This window comes from Canis lupus, chromosome 18, assembly GCF_003254725.2.
Source record: "Canis lupus dingo isolate Sandy chromosome 18, ASM325472v2, whole genome shotgun sequence".
NCBI lineage: Eukaryota > Metazoa > Chordata > Mammalia > Carnivora > Canidae > Canis > Canis lupus.
The window spans coordinates 22,196,209-22,214,670 of record NC_064260.1 but is presented as its reverse complement, the minus strand read 5'-3'; the positions used below and the strand labels follow the sequence as shown (position 1 = coordinate 22,214,670).

At 35.0% G+C, this 18,462-nt stretch overlaps 1 protein-coding gene and 1 long non-coding RNA gene across 5 annotated transcripts in view; one reads left to right on the top strand and one right to left on the bottom strand.

The window, feature by feature from the left end:
- PCLO (piccolo presynaptic cytomatrix protein) overlaps positions 1 to 18,462 on the top strand; it is a 390,134-nt gene that overhangs the window by 304,315 nt on the left and 67,357 nt on the right. For 3 of the 4 annotated variants that reach the window (XM_049096822.1, XM_049096821.1, XM_025449188.3), the window contains exons 14-19: positions 334 to 384; positions 3,933 to 4,057; positions 6,530 to 6,556; positions 13,637 to 13,730; positions 14,934 to 15,005; positions 16,944 to 17,124. In XM_049096822.1, coding sequence (XP_048952779.1) covers positions 334 to 384; positions 3,933 to 4,057; positions 6,530 to 6,556; positions 13,637 to 13,730; positions 14,934 to 15,005; positions 16,944 to 17,124 — 550 coding nt within the window. The remainder of the gene's footprint in view (positions 1 to 333; positions 385 to 3,932; positions 4,058 to 6,529; positions 6,557 to 13,636; positions 13,731 to 14,933; positions 15,006 to 16,943; positions 17,125 to 18,462) is intronic. The other variant, XM_049096819.1, reaches the window with a different exon arrangement.
- Positions 3,186 to 6,816, bottom strand: LOC118351406 (uncharacterized). The gene is made up of 2 exons (XR_004806844.1): positions 5,454 to 6,816; positions 3,186 to 3,297 (listed from the first exon to the last, which is right to left on the bottom strand). It is a non-coding gene; the product is annotated as an uncharacterized LOC118351406 (long non-coding RNA).

Below are 18,462 nucleotides of genomic sequence, written 5' to 3'. Positions count from 1 at the left end.
TCTCTATAGATCTTTAAAACCTGTAAATAGCTAAATTGAGTACTTTAAACCAAAGTATTCATTTCATTAAGTAATTGAAAATGCAGTCCTATAGGTATAAAATTATAGTTTCACAACAGGTTGAGCAAAATGAAAAAAACAGATTTATGTATCTATAAAATTAAACACAAATTGAGAAGTAGAAGTAGACCCCATAATCCAAAGCAGCCAGATGGATGAAATGCATTTTCCAGGCAGTGTGTTCTGACCAAATAGAAATTAATTACAGAAGGAAGTTGAAATGGTCAATTTTATGATGGGCTTATCCATTAATACATGTTTTTAATATTGCAGCCTACTGATGCAACAAAGGTTGTCTCTCATCCGATTACAGGGGAAATTCAGGTATGAAAGTTTTTTAAAAATCCTCATTGTACCATCTTCGTTGGCTGGTTCACACCCCCTCACTGGTCTACTGTAATTCTAAACACTGTTAGGACCTTTCCTGTTTTGTATGTGTTATATATTACACATTCAGACCTGTGAAAGAAAAATACTATTTTATAGAGCAGCATTTTGGTACAAATATATAGTTTATAAAATCTGTTTATGGAATTCTATAACTTGACATATGTGTCTGATGCCTTAGCAGTATCAGTATGTTTTACGTCTTAGTTTATATTTGTTGAATATGTTTCAAATATAACAGATTCTCCCAGAAGTGTGAGGGTTCCTCTTTAAGAGTTTCATGAGTCCAATGCTGTCCTCTTTCCTTCCTCCTACCAACAAGTGTTACATAATTATTGAACATTTCTTCTAGAGTAGTGTTTTTCATACCAGGGGTCATAACAAGTTTGTAATTCATAAAATCAACTTAGGGGATTTTGACCAGGAGCATAGAAGAAAAATAGTACACATCTCTTTTTTTTTGACATCTATAAATGCATGTTTTTGTGTGTATATTATATCATAATCTATATTTCTTACTGTGAGTCAAAGTCAGAAATGTTTTAAAAACTGTGCTTCAGATGATGCCAAAAAGTAATTCAGGATAGATAAGAAAAATCACATAGAAAAAATAAACACAATGTAAAATGATAACTATTTGAAGACGGCAGGTTTCAGATAAGGGGGAGAGAACAGGAAGTCTTAGAGCTGTCTCTCCAACATAGTCTAGACGAAATTTTCATGAATGATTTCACAAAGGACAGCAGACTTGAACAAATTAATTTGAGGCTAAGCCCCGAGAAAAGGGGGATTGTGTTCCTGTAGGAAGAAGAGGAGAGTTTCCGCTGCCAGAGAGTAATAATAGGCAGGGATCAGCTTTGCTGCCTTGAAATGTTCCTGTACAGAGAAGTTGAAACTAAATATAAAAAGAGCCTTCAGCACAAGCTCAGTGGTGTTAGCCCTGCACGAGGGTGCCCGGTAGGATTCTGGAGTAAGGGAGACCGAACGGAATACGTAAGAAGATGTCATACTGCAGTGGCCTCCAGAAGATGTTACAGGGGGGAGACTGCAAGTGCGAGGACCTCAGTGAAGCGGTCATCTGGGCTCCCGCTGATGAAAGCAGAGCGGGCGTGAGCCTGGGATGGGAAGAAGGGCCCAGGCCTGGCCCCTTCCATGCTGCCCGGCCTGCCTCCTCGCTGCTGCTTCCCCCTTGCAAGAAAGCCAGACCTGATCTTCCTTGATGTCACCAAGAAAACGCTAGATTTGCTGATTTTCTGATTCCTAGATTTTTTTTTCTTTTTTTTTTTTTTTTAAGCTTCTTCCTCACAGACCAATATTTGCCATGTTTCGTTCAGGCTTGAGGTTATTTATTCTTGTTTCATTTTCCTTTTCCTTGAGCAGTGATATTTAATTCTGTAGGTGGAATTTACTCTGATAATATTCTTTCTTAATGTGTAGGCTGTTTTTAAAAAATATTTTCTCATAACAGTGATTTCTAGTTTATTTATTTTCTTATACCGAAACTTTTTTTTTTTTTTTTTTTTTTTTTTTTTTTTTGCAAATGAAACATTATGTGGTCACCCAAATGATCAATCTGCTACCCTGGAGTAGCTCTGGTTGAAATCTGGTTGAAAGAAATGTCTGGGGACATTTCATTCTGTCTCAAAAGTAACATCTGAGCAATCCTGAGTGTTTTCTAAAGCACTGCAGGATAGTTTCTGAAAAGTACTTTCTTATGGTAGCCTGCAAGTTTTCATTTAAATAAATGGTTTTGGTGCCTTACCAGATAAAAGTGGACATAAAGGCCATTAAAGAAAAGAGTACGAGGGGAAGAAGTTCTCCTTAACGATTTGGAAGCTGTTCTAAATCTCAGTGTAAAAATTGGTGCAGAATAATTCCATTTTTCAATTCCCATTAGGGTACACAGTTACTGAATTTCTTTTTTTTTTTTTTTACTATTATTTATTTATTCATGAGAGACATACAGAGAGAGGGGCAGAGACACAGGCAGAGGGAGAAGCAGGCTTGCTTCGGGGAGCCAGATGTGGGACTTGATCCCGGGTTCCAGGATCACACCCTGGGCCGAAGGCCCTGAGCCACCCAGGAACCCCAGTTACTGCATTTCTAAACTTCTCATTTTTTGTCTTTCTTCATGGTACTTTATTTTATATGTTGCCTTTGCTTTCATAATGGTCAGACAAATTGAGCTTTTCTGTGTTGAGAAAAGCAACTGAAGATTCCTTGTCTGCCAGAAAATATAACCAGATGAAAATTATGCTTATATTAGATAATTATTTTAATTATCAGATTTTAGGGGCAGCCCTGGTGGCGCAGCGGTTTAGCGCCGCCTGCAGCCTAGGGTGTGATCCTGGAGACCCTGGATCGAGTCCCACGTAGGGTTCTCTGCATGGAGCCTGCTTCTCCCTCTGCCTGTGTCTCTGCCTCTCTCTCTTTGTGTCTCTAAGAATAAATAAATAAATAATCTTTAAAAAAAAATTTATCAGATTTTAAATGAAGTTTGGCTTCTCTAAAATTTCCCATTTTCAACATGAGCACAACATACCTGCTTCAAATGATAATTAAAAAAATCGGTTAGTATTTTTATATATGAATTTTTTCCTCTCACATATAGATCCTTTCCTTTCTGTCATTTGATAAGCAAAAGCAGCATCAAGCAAAATTAAGTTTTATTGAAAATGATGCCATAAGAATATTTAAGTTTTGAAGGAGAAAAATTAGTCAACTCCATTATCTTGAAATAAGTAGGCTTCTCAAATATTTATTTAAATTGTTAATCTTTTCCTTTTCAGTGATAATTATGCAACAGCCATTAAATCTAGGAGGCAGGGCCTCTTCTTTCCTCTTCAGTGTCTAAAATTAAAGAACAAGATCTTATTATCTTATATTCTGACAGTATTAGAAAAGCAGGCACAGGAAAAAACTATCAGTAATATGACATACTATAGAAAGAGATCAAATCTACATGTTCTTAAATATTCTTTTCAGACTAACAGCTCTATCTTTAAATAATGATTCCACCTACTGCTAATTATCTGGTAAAATGCAAAAGACATTTTCTAAAAAATTCAGCAATTTATTTTCAAAATCCTAGTAATTGTATTCATGAACGCTGACAACATGTAGTATTTTTCTAAAAGTATAAATTTAGCATCAAAATATAACTAGCAATTCACTGTATGATTATACTTTTTTTTGTATGATTATACTTCTAAATGAATTTTAGACAGGCCAGAACTTTAACCATGGAAAGAATGAACAGCACATTTTCTAGTAATTAGCATGTGCCTGGAAGCTCTCAATTAAATTAGACATACACTAGTCTGTTCAGTTTCAAGTAAAATGGAAATGAAGGTTGGTGCTCCCTAGGACACTAAAAAAAAAAAAAAAAAAAAAAAAAGTACTGGTAAATTATTGAATAATAATGTATTATAGATTTCTTAAGACAACAGCAAAATATTCATGGAATATTTTGATGTCCCTTTAAGCTTCAAATCAACTATGATCTCGGAAATCTCATAATCCATATTCTCCAAGCAAGAAACCTTGTACCTCGAGACAACAATGGTTACTCGGACCCCTTTGTTAAAGTGTACCTTCTTCCTGGGAGAGGGTGAGTAAAGAAGCAGTGTCTTCTAAGTATCACATGCCATGGATTAAAAAATAGTGTTAGTATTTCTTCCAGTCTCCAATTTTAAAGTTTAATATCTGTTCCTTAGTTTTATTTATATGTCTTATTTATTTATTTTCAACTATTAGGTAAGGTGGAAATAAAAATTTGTAATTAAGCCCTAAAGTGTTCCAGGAGAGCCCTGATCATGATAAAACCTGTTTTGACGACATGTCAGCCTTTTGAATCTAGAAACCACACTCACTAATCAGATGAACTGTGAAATCATTTAAGGAATTATTTGTAGCAAATTTAGAGAATTAGCTTTACCTTCCTAAATTCATTTGCAAAACCAATGTTCAGGGACTTGTAAGTTACTGTTTTATCTTATAGGACATCATTGTCTATCACATTACATGTTCATTAAGTGACTTATTGATGTATCCCTATTTATATGAATATTTTCAAATCAATGTTTTAAGAGTTATAAAATAAGAAAAAATAAGAATAATATTTGAAATGTTGAATATTAAAACATGTTTAATAAGTATGGTAAATATTTGGGAAATAAATGAAAAATGACTGAATCGCATGTCTATACAAACTGTTCATATAAAGCAAGTGTTCTTTGGGGATGTTTAATTTTCACATGATAAATGCAAATTGCTACGTTCTGGTGTATAAATCAGTACTCAAAGATGATGTCAAAACAGTGATTTGGACCCAACGGATCATTATACCTTATCTGAACAACTTATAGTAGCCAAATTAGCATGATGGAACCATAAATAATCAACAATTGGAGGCATAATAAAAAAGAATTTGAAGCTAGTAATTTCAAGGCTCTGGTTTTATTTTTATCCATTTTTTATTTGAGGGGTGACATTTGAATATTACTTTTTACTTGGAAATTTCGAATTGTTGCACATGAGTAGAAAGAATGACCCACCACTTATTCATTACTCGGCTTCAACAATCGTCATTTCCTAGACAATCATGTCTCATTTTTACCCTTATATACTCCCTCTATGCAGATTATTTTAAAGTATATCTCAACTCATAACTTTTTCTGCAAATACTTTACTATATATTTCCAAAAGATAACTCATTTAAAACATAATCATAATACTACATGTAACCACTGTCCTTTCAAAATGTTTAAATAATTCCTTATTTCCCCAATTGCCTCCTAATTGAAGTCCTAATTGATATTTATAGAAATCTTCCCATCAATAGGAGAATACATATTCAAGTGCATGTGAAACATTCACCAAGATAAGCTATATTGTGGGCCATAAAACAAACCTGAACAAATTTAAAAGCACTGAGATCATACAAAGCATGTTTGTGACTATAGTTGGTTTGTTTGAATAGGATCCAAGTTAGAGTTATACATTACCTTTGAATCTGCTGTTTGTTGACTATATCACCACCATCAGATCACCATTTCTTTTGAGATTAATCTTTCTTGTTGATAATGACAGGGCCAAGGAAGCAAGCAGAGCCAATAGTTTTGTCAAGAAATCAAATAATACTCAGAAAATAATTTGAAAATTTCCAGGTGTTTTATCAAACTAAGTATACAGCCTTTAATTTTATCCTAATAATTTTATTTAGAAATTTAGAATTGCTGGTTTTGTGATTCTAATTTTAATTCATTGAATTTAATTTACAGGGATCACCAATTAGCCATATAGCACAGAAAAGGGGGGTTTTTATTTTATGTTCATTTAAATCTTTAGTAGTTACAACTGCAGTTTGGCTATCTTTTTTTAATGTGAGCAGAACAACAACAAACTGATAACTTCATTCTGCCTTTGATTGGGTCATTAGAACTCCAATGTTATTTAATGACAATATTAAGGGACAAGAAGAAATCACTGCCAAGGGTATATCCCTAATTAAGCATTTGCAAATGAATGAAAATAAAGCAGTGTATTTTACTTTCTGTCATCTCTAATAATATCCTAGAGAATATCGCCTTTTATACAATATGAGAGTACCTATGTTTTATTTATTACAGGGTATGTTTCAATTAGACTATTACATACTTGAATAACCCAAAAGGGCAGGCAGGTAACATGAATATCTCAGCCATTCACGGGGTAACAGGAAATGAGGAACTATAGTGAAATAAAGAGTGAGTTTCCACCTAAAGCCATCTCCATGTATTTTGTCAGATAAAACATGCCTGTTCTTTGGGATTTGCCCCAAAGGGAGCTAATGAACTACACTTATTCAATTCCTAAACCTTTCCTTAAATTACTACTAATGAGTACAGTGGTCAAGGCATTTGTGACCTGTTATTTTCATTTTATCTCTAAGACTATACTCTGCCTCATGTTATTTATATGTGTAGCTCCTCCAGTTATTATTCTCATATTTTCTTCCTTATTTCTGTTCCTAACTTTTTTTCTTCCCGTCTTCCCAACTTGCCTGTTGTATCCTTCACTTTCGCTCTCGGAATCAATGCAGTCAAGTCATGGTTGTCCAGAATGCAAGGTAGAGTTGGTTCTCTTTCATTGTCAAGCTACATTGTAATGTCTAGAGTTTTATTTTTTGCTGATTTGTGTATATTCACCTGTGGTTCAGTTTGGGCTATAATTTACATCTTTTTATAGGTTGGTATCATTGAATTAGGCTACCAGCAAATTGTTCTGATTACAATATTACTAAATAGGTTTAGCAGATGTGTGCAATAGAACATTGAAAAGTAGACAATATTAAAATATTTTAGTATTTTTATATCAAATATGAATATGAATAAGGAAAGACCACCTGAAATTAGATATAACTGGTTTTCATATGTAATTTGTCCACTAAAATTCATTTAGCTTCTCATGTGATAACCATGGCTGAAGTTCTCCTGAGTCTTCTATTACAAATAAAAATAAAATCTAGAGTCATTTTTCTCAAGAAATTAACTGATCTTCCAGATGTCCAATACTGGGCATAAATCTGATCTTAAATACCATAGTTCTCTCGTCTTTTTCCTTACTTAGCCCTGACACTGAGACATTTCCATGCCTTTATACCTTCTGCACCATGAAGGCATTGCCACGCAACAGGATGCCATAATCTGCCTGCCCCAGTACATTGGCAGGAACATAAACATTCTCCTTTCTTTGCCAATAGTAGGAAACTGTTTTCTAACAGAGCTTATAACTTGGTACATCATCACATTGTCAGACAAGGGTATCTTTCAGACACATAACGAAGAGCATTCTTCTGCACATCTTATTACATTTATATGAAATGTGCTATTTATTTGGGGAGGAGAATCTTGCACCATCTATAGCAGTGGGGTGATGAGAATTTTAATTCTACCCAGAATATTAATGTTATAGGGTTTGTTTTTGTCTGCAAAATTAAAATTTGACATCTTTATTAATCCGGACAAGCTGTTGCCCAAAAGAGGCTGTTTCTGATTTTGAATGGCGTAGGTATTTAAATATTGAAAAGAATAGGATTAGTCACCACACCCTTTCTGTGGCCAGAAACTTTTTTTTTTTCCTTGCAGCCACATAATCATGGTAAATTCGATTCTGTGAAAGGTTGCTTGTGATGACTAGTTTGTTCATCTCAGGACAGCATCCAGATCTCTCAGACTGATATGCAAAATTAGCTCAATTGAAAGAAAAGTGTCATTTTAGAACAGACATTATCAATCATTTTTTTCAGAACCTTCCTACCCTTATCTAGAGAACCTGGGGGGAAATTGTCTATATTTAATTTAGAAGAGAGCAGGTTTTGTAAACGTAAATAATAGTTGAAATAGTCTGGGATGCGTTGGTTACAATTTTGAAGACCTAGAAGTCACTCTCTTATCCTGTGTTTCATCTAGAAGTCACTTCTACCATCTCTTTGAGAATTGTCAGTGCAAGAAAAAATAGTAATGACAAGGTACTAACATTATAATTTTGGCTGATGAGGCCAGTGAATAAAGTCCTAAAGTACTTGGGTTTGAATTTCAGCCCTGCCTCTTAGAAGTTGTGAGGTTTCTCTAAAATGATTTCTTCTTCTGCTAAATAGGAATAATAATAACCCCCCTCCCAGGATTTTTTTTTAAAACACATAGAGTAGTACACCAAAAGTGAAAAGCATAATATCTGGCACATAATAAGCTCTCAGTAAACGGCACTTGATATTATTGTATTATGTACAAATACACTCTCTTAGGGTATACCACTTTGAATTTCCCGAAGCAACTCTAAAACTGGCCTAAATTTGTTGTGATATGTGGGTATAATACAAATTTATACATTTTATATACATATATATGTGTGTGTGTGTATATACACACACACACACACACACAGAGGTGAAGAACTTTAGACTATAGGGTAGATTATAGGGAAATAACCTATATACACTTCAGCTTATAAAGCCTGCAGTTATGAAAGTTAATGGATTATTCTTATTTTATGATTGGCTACATCAAGTCACTAGTGGTCAGTTATTCCTACAAAAAAGAAATACAGGTACTTGGGCTATTGGATTACACAGAATTATTTATCAACAATCTATAGGAAACCAAACAACTTTGTTTCTTCAATAATAAAATATAATAATTTGTCATTCTTAAAATTGAAAAAAAATCCTGTTAACTGATAAGAATTTCACTGGTCCAACTTTCTCATATCCTCTCATTTCCTTTTCCCCACCCTCGGATCAATATACTCATAAACTCTGAAAGTCTAACTGTCAGCACCGAGATGAAGTGAAACAGGGAAAGAGTATTTGTCCCTGGATAACTAAGAAGTGAAAATGAGCGTATCTGAAGGATCTCATTCTGGTTTTCTCTCATTACTCTGTTTGACAAAGTGCAGACTTTTTCCCATTAATGAAATTTTGCTATGATTGAAGCTGATTTTAGCTGTCATGATACCTGGAAGTTCAGTTCCTGCCTGGACTTTCTCTAAACCTCCTGTTAGCATATTAGACTATTTTCTCCAGGACCTATATAAAGCAGGTGTTGCATGCATCTACAATTCAAAGGACAAAACTTTTTTCATTTCAAAAGATTTTAAGGGGAAAGAAACCAAAAGCATTTTTTAATGATCCATCCAACAAACATTTCTTTAGCACAAACTGCTCCAGACATTCTAAGATGCTGAGGGTAGAACTGATAAACAGCCATAGGCTCTGACTTCAGGGAGCACAGATGTGATGTGGCCAAAACACTACTGCACGGAACAGTAGGGTTTATAAAATGGCATATGATCGGATTTCTTTCTAAATTAAGGGAAAATCCTTAGAGGAGTAATTAAAAATAAATTTGTGTGTGTGTGTGTGTGTGTGTAATTTCCAATAAAGGACAACCAAATAAAACAAAAGATTAAATAAAATTATATTTTAGATAATTCTATGAAAGCAAAATAGAAAGAAGCCATCATATTCTTTCTTTTTTTTTAAATTAAAAGAGAAACATAAAGAACTATGTTTTTTGCCAGTGTAGGGGAGAATAATTGAATTTCAAGGCTTGTTTTTTTTTTTTTTTCCTGTCTGCCTTAAAAGCATATCTACTCATGAGAAAGCAAGGGGTCAATAATTTAAAAAATGAAAGATAAAAGAAGTTAGTCAAACTTCGAGAAGACGAAGGTTAATTTTTTTATTAGCATCATGCCCCATCTTGATTGACTTTTTATTTCCCTTTATTAAAAAACTTCCTGATTTTTAGATACAGCCTAATTGTCCTAATATAATATCATTATTTCCATCTTCCCATGAGAGGATACAGTGTGTTTTCCAAAGAAGGGAAAGGAAAATAAGCTCTACTTTTTTTCTCAACTTAATTTATGCTCACATTTAAGAATCCCATTGCTTCCCTAGCCAGCTTCAACTTGTAAATCCAGATTTTGATGTGGCTGTGGAAGTGCAAACAGTTTTCAATTGTGTCAAGTGGCAGCACAGCCCAATGGGGTCATGCTCAAGACAGTCACTAAATGTAGTTATAAAACAAATGTTATTGAAGGAATGGCTTTGTGCGACCATCTCTGTGTTATAAAATTCAAGTACAAAAAAGCTGCAAAGGATTTAATTATCATTTTTATAGCCCCACCAGAAATAGTAGAGGCCAACTGTATGTATCTACTTTAATCCTAAAGGCAATGGACACCTTGAGTCTGGAGAGAATTGAAGAATAAAACTCACTAAAAACATAAAATCCCCCCAATTTTGGTTATTTCTGAGTGTGACTGGGCAGGAATAAATATTTATTGCAATTATTCCTCAGTCCACAACATCTTTTAGGATATACTATTCAGAATTTCCCTAAATAACTCTAAAACTGGCCTGATTTTTTTATATGTGTATATATACACACATATTGTATATAATTTACCTATATAAGAAATACATATATTTAATTGAAGTGAAGAACTTTGGATTATATGGTAAAGAAGACAAACTAGGTACTTCAGCTAATAAAGCCTGAAATTAAGAAATTGATGAATTATTCATATTTTGTGAGACTAATCAGTTGAGTTCATGTAGCATATGTTTACGAACAACCATTCCGTTTCCCTCTATTTGAATCATGGTCCTGCCAGTTAATAAGTATGCAGCCTTTCCAGCATACCTTAATTCTGCTGAGCTTCATTTTTTTCTGTCCTGTCTCACAGAATTGCCATGAGGATTAAATGAGTAAACACGTAAGAAGCATTTAGAACTCTGCCTAGGAAAAACTAAACATTTAATGAATGTTAGCTCTTTTTTATTTTTATGTGCTTACTTTATAAATTGTTTTTCATACATAAATTAAGAACTTTTGCTAAATGTGTAAGTGAAAAAATGACTAAAATATGCAGGTGAAAAATTATAACAATTATTTATATTCACAAATTAAGAAAAGATGATATCTTTGGAAGACATTTTAATAATACAGACTATTTTCATATATATTGACATATCTAGAATTTCAGTGAAAGTACTTGAGTTTGCATTTAACACTAATTCCCACCTTTTTAAAAAATTATAGATTTCACTTTTCTTCATTGATAAAAAATTTATTATTCCACTGTATTATGACTCTTGTCCTTATGTTTCCCCACAATCTCATTACCTTAGTAACAAAGTCCAAAACAAATAGAAGCTTTAAAACTCATGAGTTTTTTTCTTCTGAGTTTTTTTCTTCTAAGTATACCTGCCTAGAGAAATAGGCATGAATTCTAAAGTAGTAACCAAGGCTTGCTATTATCTTCAAAGTGGTCACATCCATTCTTCCTTTGCCATCATAAAAAAATATATATGTATATAAAAAACATAAGATATAAAGAACATAGATTACCAAAGTTATTTTGAATTATATTGTAGAATATTTCAAACTACTGAAAATTATAGAAAATAACTAACAAATACCTGTGTTCTTGCCTTTAGTTCTATCAAATTTTAATATTTTGCTCTATAGGCTTCAGATTTTTTTATTAAAATATATTTTATAGATACCTCTGAAGTCCTCTGAAACCATTCCCTTGTCCACCTGAGATAACCACTAACTAGAATTTATTACCTATAATTCCCAAACTCTTAATGATTTTTATACATTTATTATATATATACATGTATTCATAAACAGCTTACTATATTATTTCACATGATTTTAAGATAATATCCATCTTGATATATAGAGATATATTTCATTCATTTTAACATTTTACTATTTCATTAAATGAATATATCATAATGCATTTATATATTTCTTATTAATATGTTATTAGAAACAATGTTTTAGTGAATGTTTTTAAACACATTCCTTGTGCACAGGTGGGAGAATTTCTCTAAGGTAGAAGTGAAATAAGTCAAAGTAGAATTTTCTGGGTATTTGTGTACATAGATTTAAACTTCACCAGTTTAAAAAAAAATAAAAAATAAACGTCACCAGTTTTATCTAAAAACTGTGTGCAAATTTATACTGTGTGTGGCCTATGAGAATTCCTGTTTCTTTAAATCATTGCATATACATTTTCCCAAACTGTTTGCAATTTATCTTGAATGCAAAAATGGTTAAATCCTGCTCTTATTTTTATACAAATGAGTTGGTTAGAAGTGAGAAGACTGATGCTTTTTCTTAAACTGGATTCAATTCACAATGGCTAACACGTGAGGTCTTGGGGAATCCTAAATTCAGTGGTTCACAATCTACACATTAGATTTACCCGAGAGAGTAAAAAAAATTCTGATACTCACGCCTAATAGGAGATCCTATTAAATCAGGATATGCTTGGGGGTGCAAGGCTGGGAGATCTAGGCGTGGCAGTTGTTGCTCTACTTCGAAGCCTTAGAACTCAGATTCCTAGGTGATCCCAATATGCAGTCATTGTTGGGAGTTATTGTCCTTCTGCATATGGCTGATAAGAAAGAATAAAGCAAAAGAGAGAAGAAAGACATTTTAAAAATGAGTGGTGAGCTAGAACTGGATTCTCAATAGCTATGTCTAGAATGGATAGGGTAAATTAGAGCCTGGGAAACAATAGGATGCATTCCAGCATGTGGCTGTGCTTGAGAGTGGGGACTAGCAAGAGTTAGTAGTCAGCCCTTAGTTGGGAATACAACATCAAGTCAAGGGTCAGGATCCAATTCATGTAGAAAAGACAATTTGCAAAATCAAAGCACATGAAAGGACTCTAGATGAGTAGGTTGGTTTTCAGGGCTCTGGTGCCCACCAGAACTAAAGTATCATCTAGGACCTGAGCTATAAGGCTAGGCAGAAAATTTGGGGAAAAGGCAGTGAGGATTGGATAAAGGCATTGTCTGTATGGGTAACTTTGATAATAGCAAACAACAATAATTCCAAACCCACCAGCTGGTTGAGTCAGCTATAGGTGTTCTGTTTGTTTTAATTAGAATAGGTTTGGGTTATAAACTTCTAACTGTTGCTCAGATGGAATGGAAAAGTCAAGGAAAAATTCAAATGCCCCAAGTTATAATGAATGAGGAACTATTTTGATCTGGTTCATAATGGCTTATCTGGGCTATTGACATAAACCAAGAAATTATATTGAATTGCTTTATAACTAAATATCCTATTTTACTAAGAGTCTCAAAATATGCTTTAAATATAAGGTAACAAGTGTTCATGGAATCTCAGCGATAGCAACAAACATTTCTCATCCTTTCCTCATCAAAACTATTACTATGATTTTGTATAAGAAAAAAGTGAAAGAGCATTTATTTGGCTTTGCAGATATGATTAGAAGTAAAACTATTGGAAAGCTAAATACCAAGTTATTATTTATGGGGCAAGAAGATACTGATGTTACCATATAGTTCATGTAATTGTCTCCTGCATTCAGGAAGGAGAAAGGCTCTAAAATTATGGTATAGTTAGAACACCTAAAAGCTTTTCTTTAAAAACCACCTTTTGGGCAAATAAAACTAAAGGCAACCAACATATTTTTAAATTGTCATTTTGTATTCAACTTAAGATAAGGTTTTAGACAGGAAGGTGATGGGATGATTACATAATGATTTAGAACAAAATATCATCTTAAAATGTCTGCATGCCCTTCTGGCTGACTATGAAGAAATCAGTTAAGGTAAATAATCAAGATAACTCTTTTTTTTTTTTTTCTCCTAATTCAGTGCTGAGTACAAGAGGAGGACTAAATATGTTCAAAAAAGTCTTAATCCCGAGTGGAATCAAACAGTAATTTATAAAAGTATCTCCATGGAACAGGTATGCAATGATATTTTCTATGTGACAGATTTAGACTAATGTTAAGAATAGCGATGACAAAATCATTGCAAGATAGTGGTCTATCAGTTTTGCCTCATAAACAAAAAGAAATGAGTAAAATACAAATAATAAATGTAGCCAGTGAAAGAAAATGGATACAGTTCAAAGTTACCATGAGTTTACACTGTTAAAATGTGTGCATTTTAACAAAGCAGCCAAAAAATATAGAAATAAGACCAGTGTAACCTTTTTCATCAATTATTGCAAAATTTAAATATTTCAACAGGCTGGGCCACATTTATCATATTTTGAGGAAAAGTATTTTCCAACTGCCTATGTATTTTTTAAAATTTTGGCCAATCACTTTCATTTTTTTTCAAGTTTTACTGAGATGATTGACATAATACATTGTATAAGATTATGGTATACACCATAATGATTTGATGTGTATATATTGCAAAAATAATAGCTGGCAATATTTTGACTTTCACAAATAATACACAGAAAATATTCAGTGTGTATAAATGTATTATTGCACCAGGCAACATTTTAGGAATTCATCTCTTCTCTAAATCAAGACCTCTTAAGAACCTCAGAATTATGGGGCTAAATCTATGGGCCAAGACATACAGATGACTAGCCTAAAGGATTTTAAAAGAGAGATTTTTTATTAGTCCTCGGAAAGTTTATAATTTGATTACGAAGTTGAAGCTAGGTGCAAAGTGTAACCTGGGTTCTTGAATTTAAAGTAAGTTAAATTTTGAAGAATAAAAAATAAAATAAAATAAGTTAAATTACCTGCAGAAATAAGAGAATGCTATGGTTTTTTGGTGATTTACTAAAATCAAAAAACTAAATATTTTACCTAAATAACCTAGACAGTTTTGCATCCTACAAATTCCATGTATTTGAAGAGCATTTATAGATTCTGCATTTTATTTATAAAAATCAAGGGAGGGGATTTAGAATAAGAAGAAATTAGTAAAAGTTTGAGGTCACTTACGAACAAACACTAGGTTCGACCATAAAATCACTCATATTTTATATAATATTCAATATAAGCCCACATTTTCAGATGAAATTTGAAGCCTTCTGACACAAATAGAAAGAATTCAAGGAAGTGAAAGTCAATGAGTCTATAATAGAGTGTGATGCAAATGTATGATGATCTATGGGTTAATGACATTTTGATTTAAACTGTAGCTCAAGAAGAAAACACTGGAGGTGACGGTCTGGGATTATGATAGATTTTCTTCCAATGACTTTCTTGGTGAGGTGAGCATCTGATTTCCTTTTCCTTATTTGCTTTCACTATGAACCAGCAATCAGAGCTTGTTCCAAGCATATTTCTCAAGTTTATAAAATAATCATTTTGGGTAAAGTTTTGTTTGGTAGATAGGACATATTTCCTGATTTATTCCTTGAATGGATGAATAATAATTTGAGAAATGGTTTTCAGTCTACCATTTGATGTACTTTATAATTAATTTGTAGATGAATTATAAATTCTTTTGATAGGAGGTATATAATCATGCTGTGAATCCAAATTTGAGATAAATTATTATGAAATGAGCTAGATTTTTAAAACACATTTTCGGATATTTAATTGCTATTCTTCAACTGCATGTATCAGTGACTTGATGTGACATTCTACATCTTATTTCTTCTAAGTGTCCCATGAAAAATCTCTCAAAATATTTTACAAGGCAAAACTAGAAGTAGGAGAAAGCAATAAAAAAACAATTTTATGTTAGGTCACATGGGAATCTAACCTAATCATGAAATCTGGCAGAGTGATAAGATCCTGTGTTTTTTTATATCTATCATATTTCAACAAAATATATTTTACTTAGTAATCTTTACTTAAAGCATAAGTTATGAATTAATGTTAAAAAATAGAGCATCTCCAAAAAAAAAAAAAAATCACCCAGACGATATGACGTCCCTTCCCAGAAACAACAGCAAACAGTTGTGTGGTCTAGGTGCCATGAGACCTTGTCTGGTTCCAAGACTCTGCACTTTTCTTTCCCATCAAAACTAGACCATTTGACCTTCACTTGCAGGCTCCATGCTGGTACAGCCACTGAGACTAATCTCCATCTTTGGATAGTTCTAGGACGCAGTATTATATCTAACGTCCCATTTCAGTAAACTGATTTATTGTAGTCCTTATAATGTATTGTTCACATGAACCTAAAGCATATATCCATTATGTTGGTTCTCATTTTTTTATATCTCATCAGATCTAAAACGCCAGCAATTGTAAAATGCACTATTACTCATGAACTCTAAGAAAAAAAATGGTGCCAATTAAACCATAACACAGTACTTTTTTCTCATCATAAATGGTTAGTCATATCCTTATTTCAAATATGAACTGAAGTAGGTTTTAAATACAGGGAATAAGTTAGTAATTGCAAATTACCCATTCTTTTTATCTTATCCATCTCATATCTAAAAATCGATCTTTAAAAATGATATTCAATGTTAAAAGCAAAAGATATCCAAGGGTAGCACTGAAATGTGTTCATTTAACAAGAGATAGCTTTCATTCATAAAGGAATGGAGTTGTGACTCTACATTTTCCCATCATCTCCAAATAATTTAATTAATAGTCAAAGATTTTATACAGTTCAGTTTAATCAATTCATTTATTTTTTAAAAGACTTTATTTATTCATGAGAGACACACAGAGACAGGCAGAAACGCAGGCAGAGGGAGAAGCAGGCTCCATGCAGGGAGCCCGACATGGGACTGGATCCTGAGTCCTGGGACTCCAGGATCACGCCCTGGGCTGAAGGCAGGCGCTAAACCGCTGAGCCACTCAGGGATCCCCTCAAATGTTCATTTAAAAAAACATTATTTCAGAGAGAGAGAGAGAGTGCACAGCGGGGAGGTGCAGTGGGAGAGCAGAGCAGAGCCCAGTGTGGGGCTCAATCTCACAACCCTGAGATGATGACCTGAGCCAAAACCAAGCGTGTGACACCCAACCGACTGCACCATCCAGGTGCCCCTAATCAAATGTTTATCAAGCATCTACTATGCACAAGACATTGTTCTCAATGTCATGGGTAAAGAAAAATGAGGAAGACAGCCTTGTCATCCTCAGAGTCATACCATATCTTTTGACTTACTTCCTTGAGTAAATTTCAGATCACAGAAAAAATGAATGAATTATATCAATTTCATTGACTTACTACATTTTTTTTTCAGGTATTGATTGATTTATCTAGCACATCTCATCTGGATAACACCCCTAGATGGTATTCTCTCAAAGAACAGACTGAAAGCATCGATCATGGCAAGTCTCATTCTAGTCAGAGCAGCCAACAGTCTCCGAAGCCATCTGTCATCAAAAGCAGAAGCCATGGTATCTTCCCTGACCCATCCAAGGGTAGGAGATATTTCAAGTAGAAAAAGCTTTTATTCTATTTGTTCACCCAGTAACTTCCTGAATATGAATGCCTGTATATTTAATATACTTTAAAATGTTGGATTCTACTGGGAAGTATGTAATATAATATCCTGCAAACAGTAATGGACATGGAATCAGGAAAAATGAGCGTTAGTCTCAGATCAGCGCATAATTAGGTGTAGGACGTGTATGACTTTGTGATCGTCGCCTGACTCTGGTTTTCAACCAGCACAAGGAACGAGGAGGTTGGGCTGTACGAGCTGTTGGGTTATTTCCAGCTCCCGAAATCCATGATAATATGATTTCACGAAGAAAAATAAAAGTCCTCGACAGTCCATTGACCATACTTACCATTACCATTTATGCATATTTCTTCTCATCGTTTAAACCCGTTTTTTTCATAGGTATATTCTAACTCATATATTATATATGTAATGTATGCACACATATAATTTTGCACCCTGCGTTTTATTTATATCAAGAACATTTAACCCATGTCATCAAAATAATTGGTACGTTGACATTTACTTAAACCTTTGGCCTCAAGCTAATTCTGTAACTTTTCTATAAACTACCATCATCACATCTGAAAAAAACGTTGTCCGTTGGATTTGGCAGCACGCACAGCACCCCCTCTGAGCGAGCTTTTCCCTGGAGAGGTTCTTTGCCAATTCCCCACAACTTGAATCTTCATCATGAACCGAGTTCTGCCTGGACCACATAACCGTGTCCTGTGCCGCGTAGACATACCGACCTATGTATTCTAAGTCTCGGCTAGTGTTGTCAGTGTGCCCGAGCGCCGCGCCCGGGTCTCCTCCTCCCAGGAATGCACCAGGCCCAGGGGCTGCGCCCGCGAGAAGGGGGGTGGCAGGCGCGGGCCCCGGGGAGGGGCGCCCCTGGCCCAGAGCCGCGCCTCGGGGTCCCCTCGCCAGGCCCGCTGCGCCCCGCCTTGCTGCCTCGGACCCCTCGCCGGGTCCGCGGCGCGGGGCTAGTGAACGGCCTGGGCCGAGCTTCTCTGCACCCCGACACCTCACTGCGGGCCCCAGCGCGCCCCTGCCTCCCCCCTGCGCCCCTGCCTTCCTTCGGGCCGCCCGGAGGCTCACAGGGCCGGGTGCCTGCCCGCCGTCCGCAGGCCGTCCGCCTCCACCCTGCCCGCCGCGGCCCACCGCCCGGAGCCCCCTCCACCCCGTGCCCCTGCCGCCTCTTCGTGGAGCCCCTGTCTCCCCCCCCGTGGCGCCCCTGCCACCCCACCGGCGCCCCCGACCCCCGCGGCGCCCCCGCCCCCCCACGCCCCTGTCCCGACCCCCGCGGCGCCCC